We start from the raw sequence: 27,434 nt of genomic DNA on the forward strand, positions 1-27,434 counted from the left end.
GCTAGCATACTATCCGCAGAACTTGCACTGGAGCACTCAGTTGAGCAACAAAATAACTTTTCTCAGTGTTTAATATGATATAAAATTGCTTTCATCTTCAAAAATGTAACGTTTTTCCAAAATATGTTTCACTGGTCAAAACGCCCCAGTGTAGGCAGGACGATATGCCCTTACCAACTGGGCACAAACGCAGCGAGCTTAGCAGCAGTTGCTTCCAAATGATATGGAAACTATCGAAATGTAATTCAAACCTGCTTAAATGGACTTATGTTGGTTTTTAATGTCAAGTTCATAAGGGTGTGTAACCTTTTTATTGTAGAATAGATAAAATACTAATGAAGGGCTATGAAACGTCTTTGGTTAAGGTGGGGCGTTTTCCCCAAGCACTGGTTGAAATCCATTTTTCACGACATTTCAAAAAAGCTTTATTTTATATGACTACTCACAGGCAATGCATTTGCGACTTTTTAAACAACCAAATAACACAAAGTTTGCATAAATTGCGTTGAAAAGTAAAAAGTTATTATAGGTATTGTCTGCGGAGACAGCAGACCCGCCTTTTTCAGGAGAAGAAACGCCGCCTGGAAGAAGCGGAGTGCGAGGAGATGGAACAGCTGTGCAGTTCTCAAGATACACGCAAGTTCTATCAGAAGCTCAACGCATCCCGCAAAGGCTTCGTGCCGCGAGCCGAAATGTGCCGGGATAAGGATGGGAGCATCTTGACGGACGAACGTGTGGTGATCGAAAGGTGGAAGCAGCACTACGAAGAACATCTGAATGGTGCTGAGAGTACAGGCAGTGAAAGTCAAGGCAGCGGAGGAGATGACTACGTCAGTTCAGCGGACAATGGAAGCCAACCAGCCCCCACCTTGAGGGAAGTTAAGGATGCCATTCAACAGCTAAAGACCAATAAAGCAGCTGGTAAGGATGGTATCGGAGCTGAGCTCATCAAGATGGGCCCGGAAAAGCTGGCCACTTGCCTGCACAAACTGATAGTCAGAATCTGGGAAACCGAACAGCTACCGGAGGAGTGGAAGGAAGGGGTTATATGCCCCATCTACAAGAGAGGCGACAAACTGGAGTGTGAGAACTTTCGAGCGATCACCATCCTTAATGCCGCCTACAAAGTGATATCCCAGATCATCTTCCGTCGTCTGTCACCATTAGTGAACGAGTTCGTGGGAAGTTATCAAGCCGACTTCGTTGACGGCCGCTCGACAACGGACCAGATCTTTACTGTACGGCAAATCCTTCAAAAATGCCGTGAATACCAGGTCCCAACGCACCATCTGTTCGTTGATTTCAAGGCGGCATACGACAGTATAGACCGCGTAGAGCTATGGAAAATTATGGACGAGAACAGCTTCCCTGGGAAGCTTACCAGACTGATCAAAGCAACGGTGCAAAACTGTGTGAAGATTTCGGGCGAACACTCCAGTTCGTTCGAATCGCGCCGGGGACTAAGACAAGGTGATGGACTTTCGTGCCTGTTGTTCAACATTGCGCTAGAAGGTGTCATGCGGAGAGCCGGGTGTAACAGCCGGGGTACGATTTTCAACAGATCCAGTCAATTTATTTGCTTCGCGGATGACATGGACATTGTCGGCCGAACATTTGCAAAGGTGGCAGAACTGTACACCCGCCTGAAACGTGAAGCAACAAAAGTTGGACTGGTGGTGAATGCGTCAAAGACAAAGTACATGCTTGCGGGCGGAACCGAGCGCGACAGGCCCCCCTGGGAAGCAGTGTTACGATAGACAAGGATACCTTCGAGGTGGTCGCGGAATTCGTCTACCTCGGATCCTTGCTAACGGCTGACAACAACGTTAGTCGTGAAATACGAAGGCGCATCATCTGTGGAAGTCGGGCCTACTACGGGCTCCAGAAGAAACTGCGGTCGAAAAAGATTCGCCACCGCACCAAATGTGTCATGTACAAGACGTTAATAAGACCGGTTGTCCTCTACGGACATGAAACATGGACAATGCTCGAGGAGGACTTGCAAGCACTCGGAGTATTCGAGAGACGGGTGCTTAGGACCATCTTTGGCGGTGTGCAAGAAGACGGTGTGTGGCAGCGAAGAATGAACCATGAGCTCGCCCAACTCTACGGCGAACCCAGTATCCAGAAGGTAGCTAAAGCCGGAAGGGTACGATGGGCAGGACATGTTGCAAGAATGCCGGACAGCAACCCTGCAAAGATGGTGTTCGCTTCCGATCCGGCAGGTACGAGACGGCGTGGAGCGCAGCGCGCGAGATGGGCAGACCAGGTGCAGAACGACTTGGCGAGCGTGGGGCGTATCCGAGGATGGAGAGATGCGGCCTCGAACCGTGCATTGTGGCGTCAAATTGTTGATTCAGTGTTATCTGTTTAGATGTTAACTAAATAAATGAAATGAGGTATTGTCTTAGGGGTGGGCATATTATACCTTCTTACCCAAGTTCTTACCCTACATTGCTTATGTCAGGCCAATTTTAGAATAGAGCAGCATTGTTTGGTCTCCATTTTCAATTGCACAATTACAATATGCTTGCTTTTTTACGTATTTATTATCGTGATTTTTTACAATAATATGCTTGCTGATGTGTCCCTTTTGGCGTGTTATTCATCAGATTCACGTATTTTTGGTTTGATGTGTAATAATAAAACACATTTTTGGAGTTTTTGCAGAAAATATTACGTTTTTGTTTTCTAATCAAAGCATACTTCACTTCCTATACAATACCGCACCTTGTGAAATTTTCATGAAATTTCGTTGAAAGCAGGTAATCTTCTCCTCTCCAATTTGGAAACACAGCTACAATAACCAGATTCGTTGACAGTTGCTGTTTGACATATCAATGAGTACTAAAATGCATCGAGGGGCGAACGAATAGTGGAATTTATTTAAATTTACCAAAAATTCTCATTTAATGATAGAATGTCTTATTGGAATCTAATGTTTTTTTCTCCTCTTGTAGGTATATTGATTACCTGTCACATTCCCCTGAACCAGTGCTCTATGGTAAGGAAGTAGATCAAACTTGTAAAATTTGTTTTCGTAAACATTCCTCTAGCTACTAATCAATTTTTGCCGTCGTATTTTTGCCAGCGAATTGTGACACCAGCCCGCGTACTAGCAGCACGAACAGGAGCAACACAGTTTCAAGAATATGCAGACGATGGCAGAAACGTCGGTAGGGGCGAACAGCAAAGCAGAAGATTTCAAAAACGACTTATCGCCGATACCGGGGATAACGATTTCGACAACTACCAGGGTGTGGTAGGTCGGCCTGGAATTGACTTTCCAGTCCTAACCGGAATACCCAACACGAACTTCAACTGTCGACAGTATGGGAATGGATATTTTGCGGATCTGGACACAAAATGTCAGGTATTTTACAGTGGTTGTATGCTAGATAATGGTCTAAACAGGTAAGGTGGTGTAAATTGAATTGTACTAAAATTCACAAATATGTCCTATTCAAATTTGAACGGCTATCTTCGGATGCGAACACCTTGAGAACAGCAATCACACAAGCGTGTTTACACTGAATTTGTGAAAAAAAGTATTTCTCTCTTCAAGAGACTATTTAGATACAGCTGATTTTTTTTAGAAATCTGCCATACACAATTATAAGAAGATTGAGGTAGGCTCCAGAGAACTTTCAAATAAGAATATTGAAATCTTAATTCGAATATGAATCCAATACGAATATAAAATGACGTTCATATTCTAAAACGTGAAATGTGAAATTGTAAATCCTATAAGAAAATACAAATGATGTTCAGTGTTCACTCTCATAAGGTTCCCCCAAACACACGCGATGCGACAGTTGCGACGCGATTCTATCGCTTGGCGACAGCGATTCTGTCGCCATTGGTATGGAAGCGTAAATAGAACATTGCCGGTAGCGACCGAACGATAGAATCGCGGCGACTAGTTGTTGCCGTCGCGGCGATAAAATCGCTTAGGTCTGGGGGAGCCTATAAGCGCCGAATCAGCATAAGCCTGTCATCAAGAAGCCCAATCTATTGATTAGTTAGTTAGAGTGCTAATACCCATTGAACGCAATTCGTCCCATAAGCTGAATTTTGGAATGTGATTTGCAGCACTACATGTTATCACTGAAAGCTTCGCTAGACATCGCATAGAAGTGATACTAAACTTAAACTAAATGTGTGACATTTGATATAAAGTATTCAAAGCGGCATTGGCGCACTCATTTTTTCAAATATTCTAATCCATAAATAAACTATCTGAGAAAGTTGTGATATCACTGGGCTACAAGTCTACTTTACGTCATATCATATTTCAAATTGCATCCGTAAGGAATGATTTTCAAGAAAAAATAGAGCTGTTCGACCTGATTGTATTTCAACATGTTTACATTTTATTATCGTTCGAAAACTGTAACGTATTTTAGACATCTAATGGTTATCAGTTATTCAGTTAGCTTAATGGTTAGAGATGTCGTAAATTCCCGATTAATCGATGAGTAACTAATCGATTACTTTGGATTCTTATCGATTATTGAATCGATTAATCGTTGGATAGTAATCGATTCAGAATTAATCGATTATCACAACGATGAATCGATTAATCGAAGTAATCAATTAACATCCTTATAATGTCGTAAAATCCTTGGTTATGGTTAAAGATGTCGTAAGATCCCGATTAATCGATTACTTTGGATTCTTGTCGATTATTTGATCGATTAATCGTTGGGTAATAATCGATTATCACAACGATGAATCGATTAATCGAAGTAATCGATTAATTTGCGACATCTCTATTAATGGTCCGATAACTGCAAAGCTTTTGCAACTATCGAATTGCAGTTAATGTAATACAAACAATTGATAAGGAATGATACGAAAAATAACACGGTGCGTAGGGCCTACACAGGTAGAAAAAGTTGTTGAAATTTACACGAAAGTAATGCACATAAAGGGAATGCCACAAAGAGTGTAATCTTAAACGATATTTTCGCTTGAATGTATGCAATTTGTATTGCATAATGTAACTATTTAGTCGACTAAGTAGTATAATGCTATACAAATTACATACATTTAGGGTGAAATTTATGGAAAAGATTCATGTATGCTGTTTAAGAATAGTGTAATTTTCCGCGTCTCAATTTTTACGCGCTGAATAGTTTTCATTTTTTTTTCTGTGTATCTGAGGCACATTAAAAAGCATTGTCGTTAAATGATTTCAGTTATCGAACATCTACTGTATTGACAAAATATATGAAATACGTTCATTGGAAGATATCTGCCGTCATTTTAAATGTCGTTACTTTCGTCAAGTTTCCGTAATTTTTAAATTTATTTAGCTTTTTAGAGATTCATCTGGCTTTGTAGATTACATCACTTTTTTGATAATGTGTATCCGGATCACGAATTGATTTTTTGAGACGATGTTCACCGGCACATTGTCGAAATTGAATTTGAAACGATCCTCAGGATCCCATTGTTGTTAGTCGTAGGTAAATCTCAAACACAATAATTTTCAATCTATTTATTTTAGGTTTTCCACATATGTGATGAAGGAAAAAAGATATCGTTTTTGTGTCCGAACGGGACCATTTTCCGACAGTTGGATTTGATTTGCGATTGGTGGTTCAAGGTGGACTGTGCAGCCGCACCAAACCACTATGCGGAGAGTTCAGAAATGCTCACGCAAGCCCAGCGGGCAAGAATTCAGAGCAAGCACCCAATCCCTCAGCCCATCAAATCACCAGAACAGTTTTCACTTAACGTACAACGAAAACATGCTATTCTCAATGGGCCATTAGGGCCCAACTTCGATGCACTGGCATTCAATAGGCGCATGGATACAAGTGTTGAGGAATCAGATGAGAGTATTGACTTCGAAGATATTTCATTGAAGCGGAACAATGTTCGTAGAAGCAACTTGGTTTCCAGAGGCGAAAAATCCAGTTCAGAGGAAACGCAAACCGCTGACGAAACAGCATCTTTTGCTCGAAGTGGTAAAGCTATAAATGGATACAACTACCCAGCGCCTGACAAGACATTCGAAGGGAGTAATACGAAACCAGAAGGATATAATTATGAGAAACCAATAAAATTGCTAAATACAAATGACAAAGCATCGGCAACATCATCACGAACAGCCAAAATTCTGGAGAACAATTTCAGTCAACAACAGTTTGGCCAAAAGAACTCATTCACATTCGATGCTAAACCATTCATTACGAGAGCCACCGAGGCTCCAACCGTAGTTACTTCTACTACAACGAAACAACAAACTCTGAGAGCAACTACAGCATCCACAGTTAGTCGAGGAAGTACCACTCATCAAACAAGCACTTTAAATCAGAAACCAGACCGAAAATCACCAAGTGCATTAGACATCAAAAACTCGAAGCCAGCTCCAAGTCCAACTCCAGAAAATTTGAACTTCCCGGCCTATACAACTGCCAGAAAGCCCAGTACAAAAGCAAAAGATAAACCTTTCTATACTCCTACCATACCAACCGTAACAAATAAAGCATCCTCAGCAGAGCAGACAACTGCTGCAATCCCCACGTCAGCTACAGTTTCGGGAGCAGCTGAGCATGCTATGGAAATGATGAAAACGTTACAAGAACTTGAAATATCCGAACCCGTTGTTGAAAATCGCCCAGGCGTAGAAGTTCCACCATCATCTGGTCCAAATGCACTACACTCACTTGCCCTCTATTTTGCCGATGATTCGGCAATCAATGCAACTACCACAAACAGCCCGGTTGAAATACGGTCACAAACTGAAAAGTTACAAACGGAGGAAAACCGACCTTCCTCCGTAAGTGCTACGCTTTTGAGCCAGAGAACACTCGAAAGGTATCAACAGCTGTTCAATGTAAAAACTCCAAGTACAACGACGGAAAGCTTGGAGTTCGAGACACGATTTTCAGATGACTCTAGTAATGATTTGGAGGGGCAGTACTCAAGGCATCCTATTTTTGGAACATCTGCGTCACCGCAGATCCGGGAGCTGGCACAAGTATTCACTCATGCGTTATCTGCATACCTGCAAGACCCCGATACATTCCGTCGAATTCTATCGGAAATCAGACCGAAAGCTCCTCCACAATTGATCGTGTCAAATCAGATCGATCAAACGAAACACGGCAAAAATGACGACATATCAACAGAAGAAGCCTCTTACTTTTTTTCTCGTAATCAAATAACCCCTGCTCCGCGAGCGGCGCTTACGGAAGACTTAGAAGTGCTGGACTTCTCAGATGTCACCTTACCGACCACAGTGAAGCGAGAAACTACGATTGGTGCCTCGGAAACAACCACCGAGCTACCTGTCACTACAACTGTCATTCCCTCCGTTGGACTCCCGAGGGCAACTGATGGCGCAAAGAAAACACCTGCCTCTAATCTTATAACTAATGAGCTGGAAAAAACAGCATCTGCCTACAGAGAACGACAGTCAAAAACTCTCAAATCATCGAAAGACGATACGAAGAACGATTTGGCTGATGAGGTCAACGAAGAATTGGGAACCTTGAAACCACCCGCTTACAAAGCTGTCGAGAGTATCGAAGATCTCGATGAGAAGATTGACAATTCGACCTACTACCCGCCACATGGAGGATACGACCGCAAATCAACTCTGCCGCCCTATGGTAAGGAAGGAGTCGTAACATATTATAACTTTATAAGAATGACTGAAACACAGTGAATAGCGTCTTTCAACATGTTGTAAGCTGTAGAAACAAACATACCTAATATAATTATCATCCAATATTCTGAGTATCTTATGAAAAATAGCTAATTCAATTTAATATGAGAATTTGATATTAATTGTTTTTGTTTTGGTGTTGGGACTCAACAGATTTTGGCGATAAAATGTGTATACAGATTTGACATTTGAAAGATGACGAGTAATGTGGAAAAGAAGTAGTATTTCATTTTCTAGACTCGTGTAATTCAAAATTCCCTTTGTCACAAAATTGTGTTCGTTTACTTACAAGTGATCGACAATTTGTATAACTTCACTTTTCATCGGTTTGATAGATTCCTTGGCTGTTCATTGGGCCGTAGTTTTTTTTTTAATTTGAATAGCTTAATATCTTGAAATATTCGTTTTGGTAAAAAAATAGGACTCACAAAATCTGAGCTCAATACAAGCTTTCTATATATAAAACAAATCAAATGTTATGGCAATTTGTTGAACAAGTTAAATTTGCTACGTGAGTTGTAATCATCCAAACGAGCTGCACGCGTATGTTCACAAGGCATCGTACAATTTCACGCAAAAATCATTAAATTAGGCGCGATCATGAGTATAAGCGACCCAATAAAAGGATCGAACAGCGTATCACGACTAAAAAAAGATGCCACAGACCGTACCTCGACGAGCTACATCCCTGCAATTTTGACGTCGTGGTGCTGCAGAAAGTATGCTGGGCGCAACAGAAAGTGTGGAGAAATGGGCATCGAGCGACTCGCTTCTACCAAAGCTGTGGCTTCATCAATGATTTAGGAATCCACTTCATAGTGCTGGGTAAAAGTAATAGGCCCCTACGCGTGATTGTATGGCAGCCAATTAACGCAAGAATGTGTACAATACGAGGAAGTCGAACGCCGTGGTTAAACATTGGGCGACTACTAAACGGAAGGCCAAGGCTACGTTCTGCATCTGGAAGTGGTTCTTCCAACGAAAGAGCAGCTGGAGAGATATTTGTTCCGCTGTCGGCGTCATAAAAGCACAGCACGGAGCTTTTACGTACAGAGTCCACAGTTGCTGGAGTGAGACAAGAATGTATTTTATCTTCGCTACTGCCCCTCATCGTAATCGATAAGATCATGGTGAGTGTAATTGGCCATATCGTACCGTGAGCTGCTCTGGCAGTCACCTGAACACCTAAACGACTTCGATTTGGCAGATAATGCTGCTCTGGTATGACGGCGAATGGCAGTAATAAGTGGAGGAGAAGAATGCAGCATGGGCGAGTTTTCTGCAACACCACGCGAGGGCAAACGAGACACGATAGAAACTGGCGCGGAATAGCCAAAAATCGATTTTCCGAAGGAAACAGCGCCAGCGTTAAGACAGAGACCGTGAAGAAATGGAGCAACTGTGCCGAATTAATAACGTATGAAAGTTTTATGAGAAGTTTAATTATTTATTTATTATTTATTCAGACTAAGGCCGAAGTGGCGGTATATAAGAGCCTTCTCCATTCGGCTCGGTCCATGGCTACACGTCGCCAAACACGCAGTCTACGGAGGGTCCGCAAGTCATCTTCCACCTGATCGATCCACCTTGCCCGCTGTGCACCTCGCCTTCTTGTGCCCGTCAGATCGTTGTCGAGAACCATTTTCACCGAGTTACTGTCCCACATTCTGGCTACGTGCCCGGCCCACCGCAGTCGTCCGATTTTCGCGGTGTGAACGATGGATGGCTCGTGGTTCATTCCCCTCCTCCACGTACCGTCCGCCATCTACACCCCACCGTATATGGTACGCAGCACTTTTCTTTCGAAAACTCCAAGTGCGTTTTGGTCCTCCACGAGCATCGTCCAGGTCTCGTGTCCGTAGAGGACTACCGGTCTAATGAGCGTTTTGTAGATTGTCAGGCGCCGAACTCTATTCGATCGGAGCGTCTTGCGGAGTCCAAAGTACGTACGATTTCCAGTAACTATGCGTCTCCAAATTTCTCTGCTGGTACACAAATTCTTCTACCACCTCGATTTCGTCACCACCGATGCAAACTCGCGGTGGGTGCCTCACATTGTCTTCTCTTGAACCTCTTCCTATCATGTACTTCGTCTTCGACGTGTTGATGACTAGTCCGATCCGCTTAGCTTCCCCTCTTCAGTCTGATGTAGGCGTCCTATATCTTCTCAAAGTTACGTGCCATAATATCTATGTCGTCAGTGAAGCCAAATAGCAGGACAGACTTATTGAAAATGGTACCACTCCTGTTAATCCCTGCTCTTCGTATTACCCCTTCCAAAGCGATATTGAATAGCAGATACGAAAGACCATTACCTTGCCGTAGCCATGGACTCGAGAATGTCCCTGAAACACGAACTACGCACATCACCCGATCCATCATCGCTTTCATCAACCGTGTCAGTTTATCCGGAAATCCGTGTTCGTGCATTAGCTGCCATAGCTGATTTCGATCAATTGTATCATATGAGTAGTTTAACCGTTTACGTAAGAACCACGTGCCACAGCCTGACATGTGTAGGCACATAGACGAGAAATTTCGTATAAATGAGAGTGACGTGATCCAGAAGTGGCAGTACCACTACGAAAAGCACCTGAATACCGATGTTACAGACAACGAGGGCAGTATGGTAACGTAGCAGGGAGCATGTGCACAGGACATAAGTTTTCCAGCTTCGAATCCTTAGAAAATTCAGGAAGATGTTGGCTCCTTGGGTTGACCAACTACCAGCAGAGCTACTCTAACACGGTGGTGAATTTAACTTCGTTTCGGAAAAGTTAATACAAGGAGCAAAAATTGACATGAATGTTACGATTTTCATAGAATTCGTTCAGCTGTTCAGTAGCTACTTGGGTTCACCGACGACATTGATAGTATGACACATAACTTCGAGAAGATGAAAAAGGCATACATCAAGGCTGAAGAAGGAAGCTAGACGAATCAAATTGATCATCAAAACATTGAAGACGCTGTACAAGAACGTCACCCGCTACGAGTTTGTATCGGTGGCGACGAAATCGATATGGATGAAGAATTCATGTACTTGGGCTGACTGCAGAAAATACTAGTACTGACCACGGAACGCTCCAATCCCAAGATCGAACCATTGGTCGTGGCTTGGGTAGTTCTGTACTCACGTTTAAGCTGCACATAGAGTTCGTCCTTAGCATCATCAGTACTTGCGGAGGGTGGTCTTTAAACGTTAATTACGCTAAAGTTTAAGAATAGACCTTTGATTCTCAACCTGCACATTCTTTTATTGATTGACCACCACCCGATCTGCATATCACCTATAACTTAGGAAACTGATCCCAGCCCGTGTGCGTTGTCGCAGCTCAGTAAATGATATGATTACCTCTAAACGTTAGCATCATTGATCTCTTCCAACACCGCACCGCTACGATGCTGAATTCGCGATCCTTCGGCACATCTGCGAGTTATTCCGATGAAATTGAGAGATTTGCAGATAGAATAGGGTGGACAACACTTATATGAAAAAATTCAAAATCATTTTTTCAGGACGTATACCCCTGAAAATAAAGTGTTTTGCTCCCAGAAGCTACTGTTAAAATTTCAGCCAGATCCGTCAAGTTTAAGTGAAGTTTATATAAGCAAGAACGAGCGTGAAGTTTATATAAGCAAAATCGACTAAATATATGAGAAAATGCATACTTTCCACTGTTTAATCCCTAGGTGCCGCTGTAGTCATTCAATCCCGCTCATTAGTGACATTTATAATCTTTACATTATTTTGAAGAGGGGAAAACGCGCCATCCAGCTATTCTACATGCAGAATCGATCGGATCGATTTGCTTCGATTTACTTGGTTTGTTTGATACTAGTTTTGAAATTGACTGAAATTAACGATATTGGGGCTCACTTCCTTTTCCGATCGACTTTGTATGCGAATTTTTTGGATGGAGAGTTGAACGTATTTTATCGCTAACTGCTTCATTGCTACACAACACTCCCCAGCGCAGGAAGCTTTGCACAGCATATAAGAAGTCTCTGGGTAGGTTGAGTGAGAGTACAGCCTGTAAAGTATTATAGACCCAGTATAGTTGAGGCCACGTATCAAGCTCAAATTTTGACCCCCTATTTTTTTCAAAAACGAACTTTTCGAGGAATTGAGTTGCTTAAGTAAGTTGTACTCTTTTTTTTGTATTTAGGGCCGGGTAACTACGCACTACTTGTTTTCATAAACATATTCAGAAATTGATTACTCAAAATGGTTAATCTGGATTGGCATGGATTCGAAGCTTACACATTCTTATTCTTTTCCAGATGCACAATCGCTTAAATGGGGTGAGGAGTTGTCAACGATCACAACCACCACGGATTCTTCACCGACTGTATATTATGAACTACAGCCTCCTCTTCACGGAAAATCCAATCCACTCGACGGTAATCTACCCAGTAAAGTTTTTCTGCCGCCCGATCGTGACGACATCCTGGAAGACGACGAACAACTTCAAAGGGCACAAAGCCAATCGATTGTATCTAGTCGTAACTCTATCGGAGGCAATAAGAAACCTAAAACAATTTACAGCTTTCTCAATTTGGACAAAGCTTTGGAAGAAAATGGAAAATTATCTGCTACAAACGTGGACGTTCCAAATACAACGATAGGATCGACCACAATTAAAGGTCACTACATTACGAAGCAATTCAATAGTGAGAAGATAGAGGCTACTACAATTTCTAGTGACATCGCAACGCCAATTCCTGATACGGGTAAAATAACTCCTAATTCCAAAACTACACTTTCCTATACAGTGTTTCTCGATCCATTGACCATCAACGACGGCTTAATGGACTCTGAAGAAGCAGAAGACGAGGATAAAACTACCATACTAAATGCTCATACTTATCTACCAAGAAGTCAGAAGAAAACTACCAACGCTTATGTTGCTTCTACAACACCCCCAATTTCGACTACATCTACCAAAGTAGAAATTTCGGGTCGTCTAGGAAAGAGCAAAAAGTTAAGTGAAGAGGAATCAAATGAAAACGAACTAATGGAAACTATGCAGCGGAAGGCAAATCTCATGTTCGGTGATCTAAACGAAACTGAAGCGGACCACTTAATGAACGTAATGAAAACAGCTGACACCAACAAATCGGTTCGTCGATTGATTTTACTGCTCATACAGACTTGCGATGATGACTATAATAAAACCGTCGAAGATTCCAGGAAGGCATTACTCAATGCGTTGATCAGCATGGACAGTCAAGAAAATGATAGCAGTGAAATTCGCATCGTAAAATCAAGATCGAGCAGGAGAATGAAGAGTTCAAAGAAACCTGTCATCATTACTACCGTTGCCACGCCGGTAACTACGTTCAGAAATTCGCAATTTGAAAGGCTTATCGGAACCACTACTGAGCTAGACGTGGACAGCAGAGCCAGCTTCGAAACAACTACATCTGGCTATGAGGAAACTAAATCAACAATTCTGGATTCATCGACAGAAACGGCCACTAGGTTCTTCGAAAATCGATTTGGCGACGACTCTGAAACGACCACTCCAGCTATTAGTCTATTTCCAGAGCACTACACTACGACAAGCATTCCCACTACCACGTTAGATTTTGAGACTACAACAAATCCAGTCACTACAACGGAAACCCCAACGACAACGATTGTTTCGACCATCCCCACCACGAGGCTAACTACGGCTGAACCAACGACTCCAAAGAGAAGCGCTGCCCTCAGAGAATCCCCCACCAGTAGTAGTCGAACGCAGAAGAGTCTGAGCGTTGCCGGAAATTACATCGCGGAAGCCAGCCGGAACAGTTTCAACCAGCACTCTGATACCAGGGCACTGGAACTACTCAGATCACTGTATTCGCTGGCGTCTCGATGGGGTTAGAGATAACAAGTGAACCCCGGGTGATGTTGTGTCATGACTAATTTACCGAGTTTTAGTAAGTTCGGGGCATGTGTATCCTATTTAACGTGCGACGTATAAGTGTCCGAAATGTTCAAACCCTTGTTGATGAAATGTATCGCAGCGCATACTCGTTATTAGTGCCTGAGCCATATTTATTATATTAGTTTTAATAGTTTACTACTAAACGTGTTGCGAGAGAAGCTTACGCGGGGTTCGTTACTGAATGGAGAAGTGGGCAATTCGAGCCCCTAAGTGGTGCATAAACATTAGTGTAGGGACCAGCAGCTATCCATTACCGTCGAATGGAATGTATGTTATAAGGAATGTATATTGAAAACTGTAAATTACATTATCACACGAAACGTCAACAATGAGATATTTGCCTTAATTGTAAGAAATGGAACTTCAATCTCAATTTCCAGAGGTGTCCAATATAGGACCATTTGGAAGAGACATATCGAAGTGCATATTCAAAGCGAGATGCAAATTGCAACACGCAAATCATCAATTATCAATGAAGCATATGTTTTATTGTCTCTGGTATGCTTTTCATCAGATCTAGAAAAATAAAATCGTTCGCTTGAACCGTTTTGACAGTTGTATTGTAAAACGTAAACTCCATCCCTCCAAGTGATATCAAAGTTTTTCTAATCCGTATTGTTAGCCCAATTAACTATGTGGAAACTATAGCCGATTGCATTCCGAGTTCATGCAAAGCGTTTCAAATTTGTGTACATTTTTGCATTTTTGCTTCTGGAGGTTTCAATTCATCGTAAACTATGTGGCTTATTAGTGCTAGTTAAGTGCTACTAATGGACCCCTTAACGACTGAAATTTACTTTAGTCGTTTCCCTAGAGTGAGTCCCACGACGAAATGTGGTTCTGCAGCATCAGATGACAAGTAACGGGTATCAGCAACATGTTTCACACTTAAACATTCATTTTTACTACTTAAATAAGCATTTTAAAATTATGTAGCTGTGAGGTACATACTAGCCTTAACATGTGTTGGCTGACGGTAGTCTTCTTGGGGAATGGCTTCGTTTGGTCCCACCTGACACTTGATCCACTTGCTTCTGACTGCGATGGCTATGTCCGATAATTATTCCAGCTTTGCTCAGCCTCAATGGTCTTCAAGTCGACTATCTGTTGCTTTTCTTCAAGTCGACTATCTGTTGCTTCAATATCTCATTCTCTCGGTATGGGTCCACAGAACCTTGGTGATTGGCATACTCGTATATTTCATTATCCACATCTTGTTGTTCCTCATCATCCGAAACATGACGCCCCTATCGTAGGGCTGGTCGACGCGGACGTATTTATCTTCTGATTCCATTTCAAAGGTTTAGATGCGTGTGGTTTCTGTAAACAGAGGGAATAGTCAGTATTTTTCTCATTTAAAATCTCATACTGATTTTTTTTGAAAATATTGCTAGCCTCTTGTTAATTCTTCATATTTTATTACACATTTGGGCAGTTTCAACTTCATTTGAATCATGGGCTTTCATTACCACTTGGAAATATTTCTCCAGAAGGTTTTTATTATCCATCTAAATAATGTCTGCACTGGTGGTTTTCGTTGCGCAGATAGATTTTTGCCGGATAGTAATGGAAAGTTATGTAATTTATATTTGTGATGGTAATCAGATCGTGTTAGTTTTGTGTTGGAAACCTGATTAAGTTGTTATGAAATTAAATTCAATTGATTATCTTAAAGGGGGTCGGTCTCCATTAGCCTTGCGAGCAAAGGCGTAGGATTGCCAATCCGGAGATGGCGAGTTCGATTCTCGGTCCGGTCTAGGATGTTTCGGGTTGGAAATATTGTACTTGCCACACAAGATACATACTCAACTAATGCAATGGCGGGCATAGAAAAGCTTTCAATTAATAACTGAAGAAAATATTAATAGAATACTAAGTTGAAAAGCAGGCCAAGTTACAGTAGGAATGTAGAGCCATTGAAGAAGAAGAAGAATTATCTTAAAGATAAATCGTCTAGTTCAAACCTGGCGCGACCATCATCATCATTTAATATTGGAATTTCGAAGAACAGTTTTCTTTACTCGTCCTAATTTTACTATGACGGTATTCTTTACCCGCCCATCACAAAATATTCAACACAAATTTGTTTTCGAAACTGTGTACCTTTGATTTCTACTCGCACCAATACTTGATCAGGATTTAGCAGAAAAAATGTCTTCACCAAATAAATCCCAAGGCGAGTGATCCTGCAAAACGAAAATAGTTTAATGTCCTGTTATGGTCGCCAATGTACAGTCACTCTCAAAATTGAGCGTACACCATGGATTAGATGAATATATTCGAAAATTCCAAAGGAAAATTAATTGTTGGCTCGGATGTTTTAATGCATTTCAATATTCATCCCTTCCTTCAATGTATGCGTACATAAAATGGTTGAAATTTTTCTCTAAAGTTCATTTATTAGAAAATGATCTCAAAATACGCCTATTAGATGTTACAAAATTGAGCGTACAGCGATTTTTTTCTATAAAATTTCTTATTATAAACACGATTCATGTATTTTAATATTCTTTTTCATGATTATATTTATAATAACAAACATCCGCTACTTAAACATTCAATGTTTAGAAATAAAACCATGTTTTAATCAAAATGGCGAACAAGTAAGATGTATTAACAATGCTATTTAACAATTCAATGCTGCTGGGCCAAATAGATGCTTTAAGATATGGATTTCTCCGGCATCGTGTCTTATATATGATAGATTATTAAAATCGAACGAGACATACGATAAATTTGGGAAAATTCAGTCGGTAAATGATGAAAACAGATGTAAACATACAGCGAAAACGACAAATGGGAATGGCATATTTCAAATTAAGTATAACTTTATTTAAAAGTCAATGTATAGGTAGCTTATAAGCTCAGGACACTCATTAATAATAATATTAATAAAAGAGCAGAACACGGATACATTATAAGACGTCATTTTATATTTGAAGACTCAGTCACCGTAGGAACAAATTTGGTTGAATCATTTAAATTCATCAAGGTATCATTAAATAAGCTGTCGAACTTTTAAAAAAGTTTATTTTTTCTCTCCACATGGAAATCATCCAATTGTATCCCTTATGGTAACAGATCGTGGAGTTTAATCCAAATTTAATTATGATATTACGATTTAAAGCCATCTTTTCAATATTCAATCAGAATTGCTCTACAGGGTTGAAAAGCTGATTTTATGTTCGGTACCTTAACATGTACCTTGTACTTTTAGAATTTGACTGTTAATGATTGGATTCAATAATATTACTCTTAATGAAAAACCTGAGACAAAAATCAAGCTTTAAAACAAATTTCAGTTAAAGACATACTAAATTTGAATTATGTCATTCCTAACATTTGTCGTTTTCTCTGTATGTTTACATCTGTTTTCATCATTTACCGACTGAATTTTCCCAAATTTATCGTATGTCTCGCTCGATTTCGCTTATCTATCATATAAAGATACGATGCCGGTGAAATCCATATCTTAAAGCATCTATTTTCCCTAGCAGCATTGAATTGTTAAATAGCAATGTTCTTACCTCTCACTTGTTCGCCATTTTGACCAAAACATGGTTTAATTTCAAAACATTGAATGTTTAAGTAGCGGATGTTTATTATTATAAATATAATCATGAAAAAACAATATTAAAATACATTAATCATGTTTATAATAAGAAATTTTATTAAAAAAAATCGCTGTACGCTCAATTTTGTAACATCTAATAGGCGTATTTTGAGATCATTTTCAAATAACTGAACTTTAGAGAAAAAATTTCAACCATTTTATGTACGCATACATTGAAGGAAGGGATGAATATTGAAATGCATTAAAAACAACCGAGCCAACAATTAAATTTCCTTTGGAATTTTCGAATATATTTATCTAATCCATGGTGTACGCTCAATTTCGAGAGTGACTGTAAATAGCCTTGGTATTCATTATGTTAGAGGAGAGTAGAATCACCCGACTTGGGAAATTAGATTTCAAATGAAAAACGTCTTACCTCACGAAAGCGCACACCTAAAATGGCGACGTTGCTAGGACTGCCGTAGCTTCATGCGCTTTTGCCACTGCCAGGATAAGCGTCAGTAGTGCCAATGTTAGGCAGCCAAGTTACCCCCATTGAATGACAGTGATACCAACACTACCGTCAGCAATCTACGATTTATGTTAGGGCCAGTATGTATCTCACAGTATCTAGTGTGCCTGTTATGGCCACCCCCGGGGTCCATAATAAGCAACGTCGATTTTGATTAAATACGTATTATGGTCCCCCATTTGATTTACATGTTCCATTTACACATGTTCCTTGTGCCTTTTACGGACCCCCCTTGTGTGCTAGTAATGGATTATTTTGCGTATTTACATTTACAAATTAGTTATTATTACTAAATTTATGTTTTCCAGTCCATAATAATTGTATGGAACTACTGTCCTGATATATGAAGCAACTTCAGCCGACGGAAGTTTGCAGGAAATCGTCGACTCTAGCGTTTAATTTTCGTCGTTGATTCTAAATACCGTCAAAATTTAAATAAAATCTAAAAAATCAGTTTTGATTTTTCATTTCATTCATAAACATCCCCCTGTATCTGAGAGTCTCAACGATGTTGATCAAGATCGGATTTCCACTTGTTGAAATTACGGCCTCTAGCTACACCCGGAACGCACTTAGCCTGGATCGATTTCTCTCCAGGTACAAGTCAATGTTCGTCTGAGGCTGGCTGCACTCTGGTGGCGTTTAGAACGGGCTTTTGTTGAAAGCCATACTGGGTAATCCAGTGGATAAAGATCGGGGATAGATGGTTCCCGAATTTCCTTCACCTACATAACCCAAGGAATCCGAGCTGACCTCGAGCAGCCTGTGGCCTTTTCGGATGGTTGTCGTTTCCTTTTCTTGGTTAAAAACCCTTTTCACGGTCCACCGGGACTCGAGAAATCACGAATACTCTGACACTTCGTGAAAAAGCGATTGGCTAGCAAAGCGGTTCTCAACCTTTTTCTGGAGAGATACCCCTTTGAGCTTTTACATTCATTGAGGTACCCTCTATTTTTTCGCTGTAAATGAAAATAAGTATAACACATAAGTCCTGAAAAACGGTCCGGAAAAATATTATATATTGTTCTTTTAAAAGTTATCTGAAATTTTCGCTGTTTGCCAATACAAATTAGGTTTATGCATACTTTGAGGAGTTTTGGAAGCTTGCGATTCTCTTAAAAAGAGGCCTCCGAGCCTTTTGAAAGTAGGCTTCAGCCGCTCTTGAAAGGATGCCTCCGAATCTCTTGAAGGGAGGCTTTCGAATCTCGAAAGAGGTTTCCGAGGCTCTTAGAAGGAGCCTTCTGAGCATTCTGCAAGGACGCTTCGAAGGCTCTTGAAAAAAGGATTGCGAGCCTCTTAAAAGGAGCTTTTTGAAAGGAGGCTTTCGAGTCTCTTGAAAGGAGGCTTTCGAGTTTCTTGAAAGGAGGCTTTCGAGTCTCTTGAAAGGAGGCTTTCGAGTCTCTTGAAAGGGAGCTTCCGCGCCTTCAGAGCCTTCAGAGCCTGCTGAAGTTTCCGAGTCCCTTGAAAGGAGGCTTCAGTGCCTGTGGAAAGGAAGCTTCCGCGTTTCTTGAAAGGAGGCTTCCAAGCCGCTTGAAAGAGGCTTCAGAGCCTCTTGAAAGGATGCTGCTCGTTACTTGAAAAGAGGCTTCCGAGTCTGTTGAAAGGAGGCTTTTGAGCCATTTGACAGAAGGCATCCGAACCTCGAAAGGAAGCTTACGAGTGGCCTCAAAGGAGGTTTCCAAACCTGTTATAACCAGTGTTGGTAAAAACTCAAAATCTCAAAATTCATGAACGAGCCAAATAAATCGTAATATGAAACGCACCAAACTCAACACCTGAGTTGAATCATCCATTTGAATCATCGTAGGTTTTCTTTTGTTTTCGGTTAAAAACAGTAATTAGTCGTTTGTCGCATTGAATTATGGATACTCTTGCGTGTGTAAACAATAAATTGCCTACAAGTTAATTTTAAAATCTTTTTGGAGCGAAATGATGTTTTGGCAAATGAGTGAAACGATGCGTACTTGCTTAAAAATCTCAGACATGATGCATTCCTTCTAATTCTAATTTGCTTGCGCGGAAGGGCTCGATAATTGAGAGTTGTGAATGATTTTACCAACACTCTGCTTGCAATAAAGCTATTTAGCTTTTCGGAAAAAGTCGTCATGCCTCTCAAATTAAAAACCAACTGTCAACACCGAAAATAAGCCTCTTAAATAATGGTTGTTGTGGCAGGTTGTTGTGCGGTAAGACGCGCGGCTACAAAGCAAGACCATGCTGAGGGTGGCTGGGTTCGATTCCCGGTGCCGGTCTAGGCAATTTTCGGATTGGAAATTGTCTCGACTTCTCTGGGCATAAAAGTATCATCGTGTTAGCCTCATGATATACGAATGCAAAAATGGTAACCTGGCTTAGAAACCTCGCAGTTAATAACTGTGGAAGTGCTTAATGAACACTAAGCTGCGAGGCGGCTCTGTCCCAGTATGGGGATGTAATGCCAATAAGAAGAAGAAGAAGAAGAAGAAGAAGGCAGGATATAATATGTTTTGATTTACTAATAGTCATGCATTTCATGTACAATGCAAAGTTTTGGAATAAAAATTACACAAAAAGTGTTTGTGGAAGTAAGTTGTAGTACATCCGCCATTACGCATTTTCGTCCGAGGTACCAGTAAAGGCCAGTCCTGAGGCCAGTAAAGGTACCCCCAGGGGTACATGTACCCCAGGTTGAGAACCGCTGCGCTAGCATAACAACGGCCTTAGTGTTCCTTTTCAGATATATGTTTCATATATTAAAATTTTCAACCGGCTTTTAACATATGTATTTAAAAACAGTTATTTACCTTTTCACAGTGGACAATTATAGTATAGAAGTTCCCAATCTTTTCCTTTTTCTAGATAAATTTATGCGCTACGACAACAAAATATTTGGATATACTTGCGTTTTTCTTGTGTACATAACTATATACTGTTCAATGCCAACGATGGGTCTTTCGGTAATTATTAAAAACAGTGGAAAGGCTCTCGGTGTGCAACATTTATTCACTAAGTTTTATTAAAAATCGAACATGTCGCGACTCTTTCTAATATCTATGCTGGGAGATACGTGCCTGGCTTGCAGGCAGTGTTGTCCTACACTCAGTGCAAAAAAAAATCTGCTCTTTGATTTTACTCCATCTGAACGATTTTATAATCTTAACAGTCTAAGTGCAACTAATAGAAGGATATTTGAATTTTCTAAATGTCATGCCAAACTGTAAAAAAAATGCACGCCAGAGTTACAGAAGCGCGCGCTTCTGTGGCTTTGGCGTGCATTTTTTTGACAGTTTGCCATGACATTTAGAAAATTCAAATATCCCTCTATTAGTTGCACATACTTAGTTAAGATTATAAAATCGTTTAGATGGAGTAAAATCAAAGAGCAGATTTTGCTGCACTGAGTGTAGGACAACACTGCTTGCAGGCCAATACTGAACTTTATAGCCTATTCAGATTACGCCATTTATCATATTAATTATCGTGAAAAATATGAAAAAGAAAAGAAAATTGATTATATGGAAATTGGCATCAAGTTACTCTTTATCATGATATTTATTATCATAAATGGCGTAATCTGAAAAGGATATTCCGATCGCATTTCAGATTAGTCCTATAAAATCAATAAGATATAATGATTTGCAATACTATTGCTCAAAATATTTGAAATTCTGTAACTTTGTATCGCAAAACTTTTGAATTAGAGTTCAACTATACTTACCCGACCAGTTAGTCATAACAAAATTATATCACAATTCTACCAATATATGTGTTAGAAATAACAATATCTGCAATAATTTTTTTATACATTCTCTGTTCTGGATGAAGTAACTTAAATCCTATGATCGTCGGAACATGATTAAAACACTATGTGATAAAATTAATTCGAATTCGAATACACAACTATTGATAACTTTGTTCTTTTTAATAACATAATTTGTAATAGTTTTAGTTATTTTCATCACCTCTCTTATTACACATCTAGTTATATTCTTGTTTAATTGAAAACATATTTAGTAACGTTTTTGTTAAAACTGGAATACATTTTGTTACAAATTTAGTTATTTTAACTACTATTACAACCTCTGTTATAACAAAAAAAAATGCTGTAACAAAATAACAAGTCCTGATATAAATCTGTTATCATCTACTGGTCGGGTTGTATGGAAATAACTTTGATGATATTATAAAACATCTCTTGTTGTTCTTTACCTTTTAATAGATAATTCAGACTACAAGACTACATATCACAATATAGAGTAACTGAATGTCAAAGTTTACACATCTAGTTTGCATTGTTAATTTTATATATGACGTTAATATCTTTCATGAGATAAAAGTTCTATATCACGTGATAAAGTTCGTTGTCTGAAAACAATGTGAATGTTTTGAAATTAATTAATTATAAACAACGTTTTTTTGGTAACAAACTCGCATGGTTAACACAATTCCATACTTCGCAATTTATTCAACGTACCCTAATGAAAAAAGTGTATTATTTCAGTAAAATGCCACAGCTTTGATATTGTTTCATACTTTGTTGATTATAACACATAATTTATAAAATAAGCCTGAAGCTTACGCATACATAATGCCAACGAAAATAAAATGGTGGTTCTAATGAAACATTTATGAAGATATGGAAAGAAAAAATCTTGCAGAAAAAATGTATATTAAGCATAACTACGCATTGATTGATTGTTTATTAGATTGTAATATACTAGCAGCTAAATGTTCAATGTAAATTATCAATATTGTAGTAACTATAACAAAGCCATGAACGTGTAAATTATGCATAGCAGAAGGGAAGTAAATTTTGTAAATATGTCATCATGCCGATAATAATTTGTCCGAAACTTCATGAGCACATTTCAGTCATCCGAAAGCAGTGAGATTCGAAAAATAAATATTGATTTACAAATTCCTTTTTTTTTTGTTCATCCGAAATCCGATTAATTAATATTGATAGAGGGTTAATGAAAACTTCCGTCCAACATTAATAATAGGTATCCCCGATTTGTTTTAGGATAACTTTTTTTCTGTTGTTCCAATCTTTACCAAATTTTTTTGTGAGTTCAGGTTTTAAATTAACATTGTTTAACAAAATTTGGCCAGCCTACTTCATTTGCACATTTGGAAGAAAAAATATAATGGTAAAAAATGGTAACCCACATTAATAGATACACTAAAACAAATGTGTTTTTCGTTTCCAATAAAGTTCATGTAAGATAAAGCTACTAAAACCACGAATGACGATATGCAGTGATCACAAAGCTTGTAAGCGCGCTTCGACGGCGATAGCGACGACTTCCGAAAGCTGGAGAGCACACATGGGCTGATATGCCCGAGAGTCATTAGTCGTTAGAGTCATTAGAGTCATTACTCATGAACGATCTTGATTCGTGAATTGAAACACACCCAGCAAGGAGAGCCTCCCTTTTGGACAAACGAAGTTTTCAAAAATCAGGCGAGAATTGACATTCGTCTCATAGATACACTTGCGGGAGAAATCAATAAATTGCCCATAAACTGAAACGATTTTTTTGTTTGGCAAATGAGTGAAACGATGGTGTTGAGAGTGAAAAACTCATGCGTAATGCATTCCCTCAAACTCGTAAACAATTTTACTCACACGGGATGATTGAGAATTGTGAATGAGTTTACCGCAACACTGCACGCGAGGCAGCACGCATACGCTGCCAATTAATCTGATTGTCAATTAATCTGATTGTCAAGAAAGACGAGGAGAGCTCCGTCTTTAGGTCCACTGGTAATAATCGAAGGAATATCAAGGCAGCAACGATATCCAAATAGCAGAGGGAATGTAACGGCTCGTCCAAGGGCAGGTGGACCCACAACATGATCCCAAGTGTGTCAGTCAGACCCCATGGAAAGCTGTACTTTGTCTTTAGCCAGTTATTTACCACCCATTGATGCTTCAGGTGGTACCTGCACTGGCACGGACATGCGCTTTCTCTCGACTGTCCGATTGAAACGGATGGGCAAATTGTGTTTGCATGTTCCCGGTTCGACACGAAGGCGTGTGCAACGGACAGAACTACCGATAGATCGTCGGAAGACTGTGCCAGAACGCAGAAAAGTGGCCAACAAACGTTGAAAAATGGTAAAGTGCTTATTGATGATGATGATATTACCATCTATTCTGGCAAGGCACCTACCGATAGCACTGACCATATCTAGCAAACGATTTGATCATGATTCTATTATTTTTTTGTATTTCATCAAACTCCTGTATAAAGGGCCAAAAATGGGTGGGCTGGTTCGATAAGCATAGACACTGCGAAGATGGCGTTCGGAAAGATGAGGAGCGCAGCAAATCGATTTGGCGAGTATAGGACGCAAACGATTTCAGCAGATTACTGTCCGACATTCTGGCTACGTGCCCGGCCCACCGCAACCGTCCGATTTTCGCGGTGTAAACGATGAATGGTTCTCCTAACAGCTAATGCATAATGTACCGTCCGCCATTTGCACCCCACCATAAATGGTTCGCAGCACTTTCTTTTCGAAAACTCTAAATGCGCGTTGAACCGCCACGAGCATCGTCCATGTCTCGTGTCTGTAGAGACCTACCCGACTAGAAGGTCATATCAACATTATATCAACATATGTTATTATGTAATACTAAATTTTTATAACAAAATTTGTTAGAAACATGGTGCAGGATGTTGGTAAAATATCTAAATTTCTATCAATAATTACACTACTTGAAACAAAAAACTATCAAATTTTGTTACATTTTTATCGTAAAAATAACATATTTTGATAGAAATTTATAACAGAATCAGATACAAAATGTATTGTTCACTGTGCAGTTGTAATGTTTTACAGGTCGTGATAGGCCATCAGATTGTGATCAACAATCAGAAATATTAGTTTTGTCTAAACAAGAATATTTTTAAGAACATAAAACTAGCAACATTACAAATTAGACAACCTTTTCAAATTATATCATCGATATCGGCACCAACATTTCAAAAGGGCGTAACTGCTTTTGTAACCAAGAGCTTCTCACGTCGCTGGTGGGTTAATTTGAGCCCACCCACGCAATCCAATACCACTGATGGAAGCATCGAATCCTCTTCTTTAATTTAATGGTGCTGGATTGCGCGTGTGAGCACACATAAGCCCACCAGAGACGTGAGAAGCTCTTGTTTACAAAAGCAGTTTCGCCCTTTTGAAATGTTGGTACCGATATGATAACTATGGCAGGAGACTTTGCCTTATATGTTATTTTAATTGCCTACTGTTGGGCAATTCGGTGTTAATCATTTTTTAAATCATATTATGATAAAATTCTGTTACAACATTTGAAAGTTAATGGCTAATAAGAACAAAATTGTATCAACATAAGTTATAAGTTATAACAAAAACAAAAACTTAACACAATTTTAACATATTGTGATAGTTATAACTTATAACTATCACAATATGTTAAAATTGTGTGAAGTTTTTGTTATGCTCTTCTAGTCGGGTACCGGTCTAATGAGCGTTTTGTAGATAGTTGATCAAAGCGTCTTGCGGTATGTACGGTTTTAAGGCCCAAATTACCGTAATCCAGTCATTGACAAGAAAACAACCACGTGCTTGTACCAGTGGTGCAATTTATCAACAATGCCTGCTGAGTGTGATTCTTTTGTTTTGTATTTTTCTCTGCTCCTCTTTGCCTATGGCGGTGCCTTTCAGTCAAAACGACAAAGCAGGAGTAGCTTAGCAAACTCGGTTTGTCAACAGCGGGCTGAAGCTGATGATCATTCGGCACAAATTTCCTGTCATTGTCTTTCAAGTGATAGTATTCACCCATGCATTTATATAGGGCCGTCGCATTCACACAGCAGCGAGTGAACTGAATAGACTGTCAGTGCGGGCTGCGTGTGCAATGAGAAGAGAGGTCTTTTGTTTACTTCATCTTTGATTGTTGCTGCTAACCATTTTCAGTTTTCACTGCACTGAAGTGAGTGTGAAGAAGGAATGGTATCAATATCCAACAAATTTCAGTCACTGAGATTGAGAATTCGCACCACTGGCTTGTACCACCCCCAGGAAAAAATCCGCCCACTGAGGAGAAAATGCATTCCCCAGCTGAATCGGGGAAGCACTCTTGTTTTAAAACTACATCAACATATAGTGGTGACTTCAATACATCCGTGTGATGCTTCATTTGGATGAATTTCGTAATATTATTTGAAAAAAAAACTGCCTTTTGCAGAAAATATTGCAAAGTAGAAAAAATATTTTTCCAGGAGGGGAAACCGTCGATTTACTCTCACGCTCTCTTATACTTTGCAGATACTCGAAAATCATCGTTCAGTGTTGCGTGTTGATTTGTTCTATATGTTATGCTTGTTTTCTCGATATGTACGTAAGCATCAAGCAATAATCTATGAAAATGATGCTTTTCATGCTATATATTGACACTAAATATTCGATGTGAGCTAGAACTGTAAAAACGCAAGCATTCATAAGCAACCCAGGTTATTTTTTTTTCATAATTCAAGTGTTGATAATGTAATGTAATGCTAAAATAATAATGTAATGCTAAAACGGCATCACTTTTCATTGTACACAGAGAGAAGACCGATCATATGGTCATGTAAACTAAAGACACTATATACAAAGACGCGAAATCTGATCCCTGAGCAAATAATTCAACAGGCAACCCTGAATGCGCAACACTGCTCATATTGCATAAAGTTTTCAAATTGGTGTAAGGCATTTTCCTAATTTAAAAAAAAATGATTAGTAACGCTTATACCCACGCAAATCAGATAACAAATACAATATAAACAAGTTGAAAGTCATTTTCTACCATTTGTAGGGGTTTATTAGGCTACATTGATCCAAAAATATTACAACAATAATTTAAACACGTTTATTTGCGGAAGTTAAATTAGCCCTTACCAAATGTTCTGCGTGATTTATTGGAATGACAGGTCTTCTGCTCGATTGGAATAGCACTGACAGTAAATTTGGTATTCCAATTGGAACATTTCCCGTCTTTGTTTATAGTGTCTTTAATGTAAACAATCCATTGAATCTGGACGAACATTTGAGAAGGTAGTCAACTGCATCATAATTTTACATTCATGTAAAATGCATGAAGGAAATTGTGTATATAGAAGAAAGATGCACAACAAATCAATCTCAGATGCATGTTTGAGGTTGTTTATGCGTATCACTATAATCTGTGCGCTATACAGGTATTGAAAAGGACGTTAATATTTTGTGGAAATATATAGAGTTTGATACCTTTTGAAATGTTTGTGTACTTTGTACAAAATCAGATCTGAGCGAATGAGTAGGCTCTCCGCAAAAAAAAAAGAAGCGAACAGCAAGAAAAAGAAGTCGATTTGATGTATGACATTTGAACCTTAAGCCACGATGCGTTACGTTACGCTGGGATATGGAAACACTGAAGTAGTGCGTAACGGTGTAAATCCGGTCATATCGATGGGCTCGGCCCAACTCTGAAGCTGGCAATATGACGTCCCAGAAACACCAAAGTGCAAGGTGCAGGCCGCTATCGTCACCCCGCGGCATGGATGAAGTTTTTGTATAGACTTCACATTAGAGTGGGGCGCAGTTTTATGGAAGAGATCAAGGTTTTTCTGAATCGTTTTGGGGACCCCAATCAACTGTGCAAAATTTGAGCTCATTTGGTTGCGTCATCGCTTTCCGTATCGCGTTTTAAATTTATATGGAGTTTAGTATGGGAAAACGTATTTTTTTACA

The 27,434-nt window shown here is 39.5% G+C and overlaps 1 protein-coding gene and 1 long non-coding RNA gene across 2 annotated transcripts in view; both read left to right on the forward strand.

Annotated features, from left to right (window-relative positions):
- The window catches only part of LOC134227105 (mucin-2), a 178,462-nt gene extending 164,302 nt beyond the window's left edge, over nt 1-14,160 (forward strand). The window contains exons 3-6 of the mRNA XM_062708376.1: nt 2,961-3,004; nt 3,092-3,373; nt 5,513-7,625; nt 11,966-14,160. Of these exons, the coding sequence (XP_062564360.1) occupies nt 2,961-3,004; nt 3,092-3,373; nt 5,513-7,625; nt 11,966-13,554 (4,028 nt within the window). The 3' untranslated portion in view covers nt 13,555-14,160. The remainder of the gene's footprint in view (nt 1-2,960; nt 3,005-3,091; nt 3,374-5,512; nt 7,626-11,965) is intronic.
- A 1,991-nt stretch (nt 14,161-16,151) lies between these two features.
- On the forward strand, nt 16,152-22,537 carry LOC134227106 (uncharacterized). Its single transcript, XR_009983611.1, has 2 exons — nt 16,152-19,880; nt 20,179-22,537. It is a non-coding gene; the product is annotated as an uncharacterized LOC134227106 (long non-coding RNA).
- Nucleotides 22,538-27,434: the final 4,897 nt, after the last annotated feature.

Source organism: Armigeres subalbatus, chromosome 3 (genome assembly GCF_024139115.2).
Source record: "Armigeres subalbatus isolate Guangzhou_Male chromosome 3, GZ_Asu_2, whole genome shotgun sequence".
Classification (NCBI taxonomy): Eukaryota; Metazoa; Arthropoda; class Insecta; order Diptera; family Culicidae; genus Armigeres; species Armigeres subalbatus.